The following is a 12,533-nucleotide window of genomic DNA, read 5'->3' as shown; positions in this document are numbered from 1 at the left end:
TTAATGTTTGCATGGTTGTACATCTTTTCCTCTTGTAATGAACGACTTCTCCATTGATTTCACAGTCAGAGCAGACTGCAGGACTCCTGCAGAGTAAAGAGGCCTCTTATCAGAATAATTGCTGTTCCTTACAGAAAATATAATAAGACATACACACAAGTACTGTGATGAATATGCACACTCACGCTGGCATGCAGTCACTCGCCTACACAGACACAGAAGCATGTTTTCACTTCATTCTGACGAAGCAGAATGGCAGCCATCACTGGCGTTGCTCTGTATTTTTGGGTGCACAGATCTGATGTCTTATCCTGTCTTAACAGCAACTCTGATTGACAGAAAGCTTTACGGAATTCAACAATGAAACAACAAGCTGTTCCTTTCCTGTAGTTTGCATGTTTGCGGTAAGTTTAGTGCAGACACAATTGTTAACTAGTTGAGGAGTGTTCCATCTTGAGATATCACATGACTAAATCCAGCTGGCATATGTGCAACACATTGTTTTACATTATTCCTGCAAATCAATAATTTGACCGATTTCAGAATGGAAATTTATTAGTCCATAGAACCTGCTATAAAGAGAAATGTGTCACATGATGCAACCAGGGCCAGGGCCTAAAAATAACCTCCTTGCTGATGAATGGCAAACACACCTCATTTCCTCCCTTTGATTTTCTACAGCCGGGCAGACTGAAATTCATCAGGTTATTCAAACTGATTTCCTCCGTGCGAATACTTTCCTTTTGATTGTCTGTAATGACGAGGACAACAAACAATTACAATTTATCTCACAGACCGATAAGAAAGCAATTTATGCTGAAAAGTAATATTTTCTAGCTGTAGGGAGTGCATAGCAAAGATGTCTCCCTTGTTCCCCCCCTTCCTAGAGGGACTTGTCCTCACCATTGACGTCACCAGCTCACGTAGCAGGACTTACATCATGACACTGTGAAATGAAATATGTGCAGAAAAGATGATTTCCTTTGAATGAAAAATGAGAGGAACCTGTTAGCAAATGATCAGGACAATGCAGGGCTTTTAAAGAGGACAATGTGTTAACAGAGCTAGCTTGATTTTTTTCTTTGATAACATACTGTCCTTTGGTTTTTATTCATTTCTTTCTTTTCCTCACTACCATTCATTAACTCCCCCTCTAAGAGAAATTTCACTTTTCTTCTTGGCCTTTGACCCCCACCCCCCTTTCACTGTGAGTCTGACGGGAACTGAAACAGCGACAGCCTACACACTCACCATTTATGAATCTATCTTTAAGTACCATAAAGACTTTTAGACACCTCATGTACAAATATAACAATACATGCTATTTCACCATGAAGCTAATATAGAGCTGTTTCACTCATTTATCCAAATGATTACAATACTTGCCCAAAAGGCCGGGGCGATATGGCAAAAATGTAATCAAAATAATCTTTCTAAATTGATCAGCCTACCATCTGTTTTCGCCCTGTCAATGCAATCCTGCTAGCTCCTGGTACAGTAGCTAGCGGTAGCTGGCAGCCTACAGGAACGTTGATTGTTGTGAGGGTGGCTGCTGCCATGGCGATCATGACGGTGCATGTCCGTGACAAAGCGTTAGCAACAATCAAGTTAAAACAGCGAGGAAAACACAAAACAGTCACCACTTGACAACCAGATAGTGCCAACGTCTGGGTTATACACCATAACACAATAACATACCTCTCTCTGCATTTAATACTGGTATATTGGTCGCAGCAGTGTGTAGGACGCATCCCATTTTTTAGATGAAAAATAATTATTAAAAGTGCGTCTTAAACACGGAATTTTGCAGTAACTCACTAATAGCAAATCTACAATCAATGAGCTAACTAAGAAGGACAATTCTCCTTCAAGGATAATGAAATACTCAAAACAAAAACGCCCAAACAACAGCAGCTATAATTAATGAAAGATGACTGGGACTGATGTCTGTTAATGTTACAGAGAAGAGTGGAAAATGTGTTTTAGTCTTGTGACTCTCTCAGACAGAGAAACCTAAAAGCACGCTTTTAGAAAGACTCCATTCAATCAGACTCTGACAGGAAGTTTCCGACCGAGAGGATCCTGTCTGCGCTCGGTGTTTGATTTATGAATGTAAATATTATGACTCCCACATGTCTAGTGAGGCTTTTAGAGTATGATGAGGTCAAATAATTAACGCCTTGGACTCAAGGGTGGACTGATTAGAAATTGGTGGTCAAAGGTCAGAGGTCAAGGTCACTATGACCTCACAAAACAAGTTTCAGATGCCTCAAAAATTACGACACAGTTCACACAATTTTCCCCTGAAGTGAATATCTTTACATTTTCAACTTGAACTTCAGTATGTACTAATAGAATTATGGTGGCTGAAGTTCAAAGGTCAAGGTCATTGTGATCTTACATCTGTCCTGTCTCAGCAGCCCCTGGTTAGAAATTTTATAACCTGTGCTTTATTTTTTTGGAGCCGCCCCAGAGAACAAAGCAATCAGCGATTGATTAGTTGACACTTCCCCTCGCTCTCCCCCTGGCAAACCTGTTCTTTCTGCTGTCGCAAGAAGGTTCTACTGACAATCACATGCACTGCAGAGACACCAAGAAAAAGAGAGAGACTTTCCCTAGCATTGTGTCTCTCCTGTTGATTGTCTTGCAACCCCCCCTGTTTAATGAATGCTTACTTATGTCATTGTTTTCTTTCAGGCTAATGTAGTCTTTTCACATATTTTCAATAGACAACTGCATCCCCCATCAGGGCTACGGTTACACTTCCTGTGGGAAACACTGATAGATGTTAACAGCTACGGGACCGGTTATTGGAGGCATACAAATGCGAGGCTAATGGTTGTAGGACATGCATGGTTATAAAATGTAACTCTTTTATATTCCCAATGCTGAAATGGAACCAGCTAGTATAACATCAATTATTCTCTCAAACAAATTATGGGTTGTTCTCTGCGCTCCATCAACTGAGCATTGGTGAGCATGGTGGGTGGATGGCATGTGGGATAATGTTCAGCTCAATATTACTCAAGCAGCTGCTACTCCACGTCCAAGGACTCCTGTCTCCCACATGGGGCAGCTGGAGAAGCATCTGATTAGGCCAGCCAGTTTTCTCTGTTATGATTCACTGAGATCTGAAGGCTGTCATAAGAGCACATGCTGCCACCTTTACTACAGACATGCAATGATACTGTCAGAACAAACTGTGTCAATCAAGGGATGTTTTAGAAGCGTGACACACATTTTAATTGTTCTCCTACACTGTATTATGCTGCTCCAAGGATATATGATAATAATAATTAATCCATAATCATAAGGAACTCCTCTAATGTTTTCCTTTGTTATTAGGCTCTGTGACACTGTTTGCCGTAAATGACCTGTCCTTCTTTCTCACGCTCTGTAGAGCTCATCCAGATGTAATCAGACTTGGCTGATGTTATTAATGACCTAGGGGGAAAGGAGATTATACTCCTCCACCCTGCAGCCCTGGCAGCATCGCTCTCAGAACGCTTTCCAAAACAAGACATGCAGGAAGCCTCGAAGGAGTAGAGTTCATGTGACACTGTGATCTTAAGAGTGTATGTGACAGTGCGTGTCAGAGTCAGTGAGAAGAGAATGGCTGATTCTCTCATTTTCTTAGACAATAGACGGAAGGAACAGCAGGGGAGTTGAGGAAAAAAAATGTTAATGACGGAAATAGAGTTGCAGGTGTAGGCAAGTCACAGATTTGAAAGTGGCAAGTTTTTTTTTAAATGACGGTGAAAAACCAATCCCAATGCCCTGAAACCCAAACATTACAACAATATTCTCAAATTTTTATGGTGGGTGCTCTCACTAATTAGTTTGGAGACACCACTCCTTCCTCAGAGCTGTATAACCCCAGGTTAATCTTCTACAAGTGCTAAAACGATTATTCACCATCGTGCCTCCCCTAATAACCAACACAGCACCAAAGACACAAGTTGATTAATATTTCCAAGGTTTTCTGACACATTTGCTTTGCCGTGAGACAATGATTTGAATACTGACATGGTGCTAAAAGTAGGATGGCAAAATCTGTCTGTTTTCCTCCTCTCGAAAACGTACCTACAGAGACAGCAGTGGGTACAAAAACTGCATATTTCCCAGATGAACATGAATAGAGAGGGAGCTTATTTTAGAACGTACTTTCTGTCAAATGCATTATACTATGTTAATAGAGGGACGTTGTTTTGTTACCAACAATATATTTCTTGTCATCAGGGTGTACAAGTTTGCTCTCAAACGTAACTGCTTGAGGGTCCTAATCTTTATTTAAGTACCACTTCCATGCAGCCCTGTGGTGCTTTTGGAAATGCATGTGGATTTTCTGCAGTGCAAGTGGCAAATGCTTTATATTTTAGCTGAATCATGGGGCATCAGACGTTCACTGTTTTGAGTCATCTTAAACCCCATTAAAATTTATGGTACTCAAAACACAAATAGAGATTACAGTCACAGTGAGGCACAAAGTTTGGATGTTTCCCCCATTCTCTTTGGATGTAATTTGCAATGACCAGAGAGCAGTGAGCAAATGTTGTTGATCTCATCCTATATTTATGTAATTCAATGAGCAAAAATTGGATTACAAGACCAAACACACATGCAGCATTTGCATAATGCCCCAGGCTGAAATTCAGTTACAATGAATTATGTGCCAAATATATGAGTGACTCTGTCTATCGCATGCATGCTGCGTTTAATCTTATTGGTGGCGTCAATTTTTTGTATCGTCTCTTGCTGTTTTCCTCAAGGTTACTAACATTCTCTTTTTTGGCCTGGCTTGCAGAGGAAGCTAGTTCTCAATTTTTGTCAGTTTTCACAATCAACATGATTGATCTACTGTTGCAAATAATTGCAAGAAATTGAAGGGTGAGGGATTACCATCACTGCACCAAGGAGAACGAAAGAAAGGTGGAGCACCAGCAAATGATAATGATAATGACAAGGTTCTCAGCTGGGGGCAGCAGAGCTTTGAATAGATTTTAGGGGCAGAAAGAAAAAAAGGTGTTGGTCACCAGGGTGTATGTTGAGGTTAGCATGATTTTAATATAGGAAGAGAAATTTGATGATACCAATTTATCCCAAATGATACCCTAGACATGCACATACAAAAAACAGCCATTGTGAAGTTTAAGGAAAAGATGTTTAAAACAAATAAGTGCAGCACACATTGGCTGCATATTACACGCATCAAACACCTAAGCCCATTATGTTTTTTTGTAAGGCCACACAATGGTGGACTGTGGGGTTGGTGCATGTCAAGAGCCGCTTCTGTGTTTTACATATTGGATGGAGCCCTTGGTAAAGTGGCCATGCTTTCACACCATTTTGTTGCGATCAGATGAAGCCCAAGCTAGCTATCAGCAAACTACAGATTATTTGATGACAATTTATTGGGTATAAAAACAACTCTTTGGATTTAGATTCAGGAAGGACGTGTTGTAAACATGGGAATTGTTTAAAACATACAACACAGCATAGACATAAAAAGAGTTATAGCTTATATGCACTCTATAATATTTTGTTTATTTGTTGCACTTCATGTTGTTATTGCAGACTGCACGGTGGTGCAGTGGAAGGTCACAGTTAGAAGGTTCCTGGTTCAAGCACCAGTTCAGGGGGAGTGAGCCTTTCTGTGTGGAGTTTGCATGTTCTCCCTGTGCACGCGTGGATTCCCTCCAGGTACTCTGGCTTCCTCACACAGTCCAAAGACATGCTCGTTGAGGTTAAGTGGTGACTCAAAATTGCCCGTAGGTGTGGGTGTGAGTGTGAAAGGTTGTCTGTGTCTATGTGTCAGCCCTGTGATTGACTAGCGATTAGTCCAGGGTGTACCCGCCCAATAACAGCTGGGATTGGCTCCAGCCCCCTGCAACCCTGAACAGGATAAGCGGTATAGATAGTGGAAGGATGGATGTTGTTATTGCAATATTGAAATATGTACCTATGAGGCCTATTGAGTACTGTATCTAAGTTTTCTCTTTGATCCTCATGACTGCATCTTCGCGACCAACATTTTTAAGCCTATAGAGATATATAGAGGTGTATACTTGAAACATTCCATTCCAATATCAACTGGAAAACAACAAAAGACAGAACTAAACCCTTTGAACCATGTTCACAGACTAGGACTGTTGCTAAAGTAACACTGAACTAATCCATTGCATTTGTAGTGCACTTTGTATGACTGGCAGTACATAAAGTAGGCAAGATCACAGCTGCACCAATATAAAGCTATAACAATACAGTGCAATCATGGAAGGATTGCCTTCACTATGCTCAATAGAAATTGCACTTAGTGCCAGACCTCTGCTGGCATGCATTAAAGTTCCTGTTCTTTTTTCTCAACCACTATACCCCCACAATATGCTGGTGGGTTTCATGCTGTATGCAAAAACAGTCCGCCACTGCATGACTGTTAAAGCCCTAATAATGATCCCACTGGAAGAAAACACTGGCCAATTCCTCAAAACCTTTCACAGAAAACACCATCCTTGCATCTCTCCAGTACTACCTGGGGTGCTATGTGTATCCACAAAAGCTGCAAAGCTAATGGCTGACAACCCATGAGCATTTAGACATTCATCTGTGCCCTCACTACAGGATAACTAGCTCCCTGAGTCTCACTGCAATTTAGTAAAGTCTGCGAATAATGCGGTTACCTACTGTGCCGCGCTGCAGGCTTGCTACATATCTTATTTCCCAGTGCCCTATACTCCCACTCTCTCTCAAAACACTCCATTGCACACTGCATAGTGGGCAATGACGTCTAACCTCCCACACTTGTATCTTCAGGGTCAAATTAGAAGGCTACTTTAATAATTTCCCTCAAGACCCATCTTTGTACACCAGGTTTGTTTGCAATCTATCTGGGAGTCATTTGTCCACATCACCGCTACAGAAATAACCTTTATGATTAGATAAGACATCAACAGATCCTGCTATGATTGATTTTTTTTTTTTTTCATGAAGCCTTTAGGAAGTTTACAAGGAGGAGGAGAAATTAAATAGTGTGGAAAATGTCTGTGCTGGACCCTAGCGTCAGTACCCACAATCCCTTACAGTGTAGTTGTACATTTTGACTCATAGATCAATGTTTCTTTGTGCGTATGTGCATGATTATATCAGGCATGTATATCTTTGTGTGGTTGTTAAGGATATATGCATATCTGTGTATCCACACATCTGCCTCTGCCTTCATTTTTATGTCATCCTGCGTGTTTCGGGGGTTCCTGCTCCAAGAAAGTGCCTCTATCTAAAAACAGCGTCAGGCTGTGTAATGAGGGCATTTCTCCTGTGGTTTGGCCCTATTTTTAAGTGCTGCCAAGCTCTTGGTCTGCAGAGGAAGATTTGTAGTGTCTGTGGGAGTGGTTTCACTTACTAGTGATTTGTGTTGATATATACACAAAACACCGGGAGAATTGGGCTTGTGTGTTAGCAGGGGTATGCATTTTATATGTATGTATGCTCATTTAGTCATAATAAAAGCCTAATATTTGCAAGATCACAGACAACATTTGAACTCTAATCTTAACTTTCACGTGGTCAGTTTTCTCCATTTCCATTAACATCACATTACAACACCTAAATGTTATTGGAAGTTAGTGTGCTGTGTGAGCATCACATTTATGAAGTAAAGATTAGAAGATATTTGATAATTCAATTGCAGGACCAGGCTCAGCAGTCCACACTGTTTTTACATCTGCTGCAGGGTTGTTGTTTTCTGTGGCTAAGGCTGCACTGTGACTTCACCTCCGAGGAGTCATTATAATTTATAATCAATAATACCTCACTGCTATTGACAAAACTCAATTTCATGTTTAGAACTGAGTGAAGGAGTGTCACACAGGGAGGATGAGATTGAATGAAAAGCTTGAGACAGACATTCGCACTCAGACAGAGCACAGAGTGGATAACTGATTATTTTTTTCTAATATTACAGCACGTCCTTGCGACTGGGCTCCCTGGGGATCTCCAGATTTGTTTTGAGGTCAATTTAAGGATTCGCTTTTCCTTTGTTCTTATTACTCCTCAGAGGCTAGTGTACTGCACAACTGAAACACTTAAAAGGAGCAATTCGCCCCTGGAAGAAGCCAGTGTCAGTCAAAGCTGGAGTTCTCTGTAATCGATAGAAGCAATAATATTTGAAATTGGCGCCATAGCTGTGGAGAAAGTTGTACAAACAGCTCATTCTTCATTCCTACAACACCCAGCGTGCATTGCGCCCCTCCCACAAGAATGGCCCAGCAAGAGACGCTGGAACATCGGAGGCGGGCGTCCTAGATTGAGGAAGTGTACTTTAGCAAGCTCCCCAGCCTCCGCCAGATGACGCGTTTAACGTAGTCTGGCGGAGGTTTTCCAGGGCCCATTGGAGAAGTGAATAGCGTCCTCCAAAGGCACAGAGCGAAATTGCATTTTTTTCCTACCATAATGGCACTAGCTCCCCTTAATTCCATGATAGGACTGAGGTTGAAAATTGGCAAACTGTCCCTTTAAACTGAAGTAATATCCCCTTTGATAGATAATGATACTGGCAATATTATAATCACCATAGTTGAAATCATTAGAATAAACACGTATTAATAAAGCGGGGAACTGAATTCTGGGAGTTGCTAACTCAACCAAGTGCAACGATTGGGTTTTGACATGTTTTGTTATAAAGTTTCTGCCCCAACAACCCAATTTCTTCCATGAAATGGGGTTCAAATGGGAAGTATATAATGACATTCAGGAAAGTGTTTGAGGTCCATTGCTCTGATGGGAAACCCACATGGCCTGGTTCCAACAGAGGCTGCCCTTCCCAGCAGAGATCTTTAGAGCTGAAATATATTCTGATCAAAAGTGACTACAGAGGACCTCAGAGGAAAAAAAAACACGGAGGCTCAAGACACTGAAAATAGCAACAAAGGGAATTTCAAAAGACCCAGGCCCCAATCAATCAATAGCCCGTCAAAAAAAGAAATATTTAACATGAGATATGACACCGTCTCTGCTTTTTGAAGGACTGAGTATTCTGCAGAGATTGCTGCATTCCTATATTTAAATAGAAAAAACAGCATACCATTGGTTTATCCTCCATCTACTGCTTACGTGGAGAGTATTCTGGCTCACAGTTGGCGCCTCAGGGACAGCGCAGATGGCAATCATTGAAGAAACAATTAATTTCATATAATTCCAGGAAATTGTACTGAAGAATATCGGAGTTGCTGTTTGTGATCTGAAACTTAAAATAACTTTCGTCCCACAGTTTGATAATTGTCCTTAACTCAAAGGGCAATCAGTAACTCAGAGGCTAGAAATAACAAAAAACTTTAGCATAGACAGATTCCTGACCTTAAACCACTTAACATGCCGTAGCATGACTTGAAGCAAGCCATCCATGCAAGGTATTCAAAAATACCAATTAACTCCAGCCACTGAGTAAAGAGTAATTGTCCAGAATACCTCCTACTGACTCTGCAGACCTGATCAGCAGCTGTAGAGAAAAACATTGGACATATAATGCAACCCTGCTCTTTAAACAGTGATTTCAATAGGGGTTTGTTTCAAATGAACTCACTCATACTGCATGCCATGACATAACTTTGATTCTTCTCACATCTCAGGTTTAATTTGAAATGCTTTATAGTGCATATGATATTCTCTTTATCCATATTGTACATGAATAAGGCATGAAGCTGTTGCAGGGCCTTAAGGTTGTTATATTATTCTGATGGCCTAAGGCTAAAAACTGTCTTATTTGTATCTTTCCAGCTCTAACAAACGTGAAGCTCTGGGCCATCGACCGACAATGTTTTCAGACCATCATGATGAGGACGGGTCTCATCAAGCACACAGAGTATATGGAGTTTCTGAAAAGGTGAGTAACCAGGGTAAATTGCCCTACAATGACAGACAAATGGCATGAATAGAGCTTTGATCTGAACGCAATGAATAAATTAGCTAAATGAATTCAGGAGAGCTGTTTCTCAGAACATTCCCCTCTCCTCATTTTTACCAATTAATTACATAACTCAACATTCACTCCTGGTGCGTCCGTGAAGCTGTCTTTCATATAATTGTACAACCTATAGCTACTGTACATCATCTTCCTTTTATGCCCCTCTCTGTATCAGAGGACCCATGCTTTAACCACATCTCTATAGAGAGGCCTATTATCACTTAAAAGGCCCGCAGACTCTTCTGTTTCAGGCCTGCATGGAGTATGGATAAAAGAAAGACTCATCAAAAGACAGAGGGAGAGCAGTGTGCGGTGATCAGGATGCATGAGATGCAATTACAGTATAAATCTCTGTCACCCCTCTCTTTGTACGGCTTTCCTCTTTTTTTTTTGTCATCCAATTTGGTCTTCATCAAGCCAATTATGAAAATGTTATCACATCTCCCTTCCTTGAATTCGAGCCATATAAGAAGTTAATCCTATGTTGTGTCACTTCCTGTCTCACACACTCTCTCTGTATCACTGCTATGATGCTCGGACTCTGACACTATTTGACAGAGTTGTTTTAAGGCAGACAGCTGGATATAGCACAAAGGAAATCATCTCTTTGCGACATTTCCAAAAAACCCTCACACAATAAACAACAGAACAGGTTGTACGTTAAAACATTCCAAATCAACCCATTCAATGGTTCTAGGAATGACTCCTATGATCATTTCCAGATGTGCAAGCTTTAAGGTAAAGCAATAGTTCTGTTTGGAAATTAAAGTACTTGTTTAAGGACAGATAGAAATCACAGATACGGTTACAAGGCACAGATGTCTAGTGTTTATAGTCGACAGGAAGCAATCCCTGATGTCTGTATGTAATACACTTAGAACATGCAGCCATTCCCTTCTTCTCTTCCTTGAATGCAAGGGCCCAAGTATACCGGAAAAAACTGTTTGTACTGCATATAGAACTGAAAGTGAAAGGATGAACTTCATAGACAGTGGGGCAATGGGATATTGTTTAAATAGAATAACTGGACCCACTTTTACACAACCACTTCTGTAAGGCATTTAAAACTATTTTACTTTGCAACAAGCAGCAAGATGTCTTGCAGGCTAGGTTAACATAAAAATAGCTGTTTTCTCAATGTTTGACCGTAATGACATTAGTGTCATTTTTCTGGCCAGGACAATCTTCATGGATAGTATAACAGTCTGCCATTATCATATCAGTCACAATAAAGCCACTTCAACCCTTGCTGTATGTATTCTACAGTACTCTTCCCTAGTGAAAAAAGACTAATACATACTGTACAAAGAATATATCTACAACCAGATAAAAAAGCACTATATCAATTCTGCTTTCTCGTCGACTGAAGCTATTTTAGTGATAGCCTTGACTAAAAAAAGACACAAAGCACGTGCTATCTGTTTCCTGTTTGTAAGAGCACGGTCTGTATGCCAGCTCTTGCCTCTCAGCCACTCTTGCATAACACTCCAACAGATAAGTAAATATTTAATAGATGAAGGTATTGCTTGGTTAGAACTAGCTCTGTGTGTTTGGTTTATAAAGGGGTATCCTGGGAGGAAATCTGAGATTTATAGCAACAGTTGTTAATTCACACGATGAATATAATTACGGAGCTGTTTTGTTTCCCAGAAGCAGATCCAATAAAAGAGCTGTAGTGAAAGCGTAAGAACAAACACATGCTGGTCCCTGTGAGGCGTCTTCTACCCACTCTTTAACTGCTGTGAAATTATAGATTTTCTCTCACAAGTTGTGGAGGAGGAACACAGATGCAAAACGGACCGAGAAATCCCACATTTTATTACATAGGGGAAGTGATTGTGTTTGTAAAGACTTTTTTATTTGCTTTTCTAGCATGTATTATAAATCACTCAAACAGATTACTCTAGGAAGAGTAACTCTAATGAGTGGAAAAACATTAGGTTTCTACAATGCGTATATTACAATGATATTTCTGAGGTTGTTGGGTAATTACAAACCCCCCCCACTTCATCTTTAGATAAAAGTCTAGCTGGAAGGCATTGAATGGAGGCCATCTGCACAATGATTTGCGATAAAGGCATATGATGAGCATGGGAAAGTATTACAAAACCCCTTCATCAAAGAAGTTCTTGTTTTTACAGGTGTTTGCAAGATCAACATAGAAATGATCAATGGTGATCTTTCAAATGTTGTGATGTCAGAATGTTCAAAAAGACAACATCAGTGAAGCCACACTTCCCCGTTGGCCGTAGTATGGTTAGTGAATCTGCTGTGACACAATTAAGCTGTCGGGTTGTGAATGTACTACAAATGACACTTTTTATTTGTGTCAACAGCTTCACAGCTCGAGGGATTGAAACTCCATATGTTTCATGTATAGTAGGGTCACCCGTTCACTGCCAAACTAATTAGTTAGTGCCTCCGTCGAGAAAGAACAGCACAAAGATCAGCACAGAGGCCAGGGCCTGGTTTGGGGGCCGAGACTAGATGGTTCAGATTACTGTAATAAAGCATGGAAAACGAGGGGGGGAGAGGGAGCTGGAGAAACACAGAAGGAGAGAGAGATGTTATGGTGAGA

General features: G+C 40.7%; 1 protein-coding gene across 1 annotated transcript in view; it reads left to right on the top strand.

The window, feature by feature from the left end:
- LOC138588210 (cGMP-dependent protein kinase 1-like) overlaps window positions 1–12,533 on the top strand; it is an 88,191-nt gene that overhangs the window by 44,411 nt on the left and 31,247 nt on the right. The window contains exon 4 of the mRNA XM_069658155.1: window positions 9,769–9,874. Coding sequence (XP_069514256.1) covers window positions 9,769–9,874 — 106 coding nt within the window. The remainder of the gene's footprint in view (window positions 1–9,768; window positions 9,875–12,533) is intronic.

The sequence above is a fragment of the Semicossyphus pulcher genome, unplaced genomic scaffold (genome assembly GCF_022749685.1).
Source record: "Semicossyphus pulcher isolate SPU_LCO1_2020_fin unplaced genomic scaffold, fSemPul1.0.p SCAF_12, whole genome shotgun sequence".
Lineage (NCBI taxonomy): Eukaryota > Metazoa > Chordata > Actinopteri > Labriformes > Labridae > Semicossyphus > Semicossyphus pulcher.
Note: the sequence above shows the minus strand (reverse complement) of the source record. Positions and strands in the feature narration are given on the sequence as shown.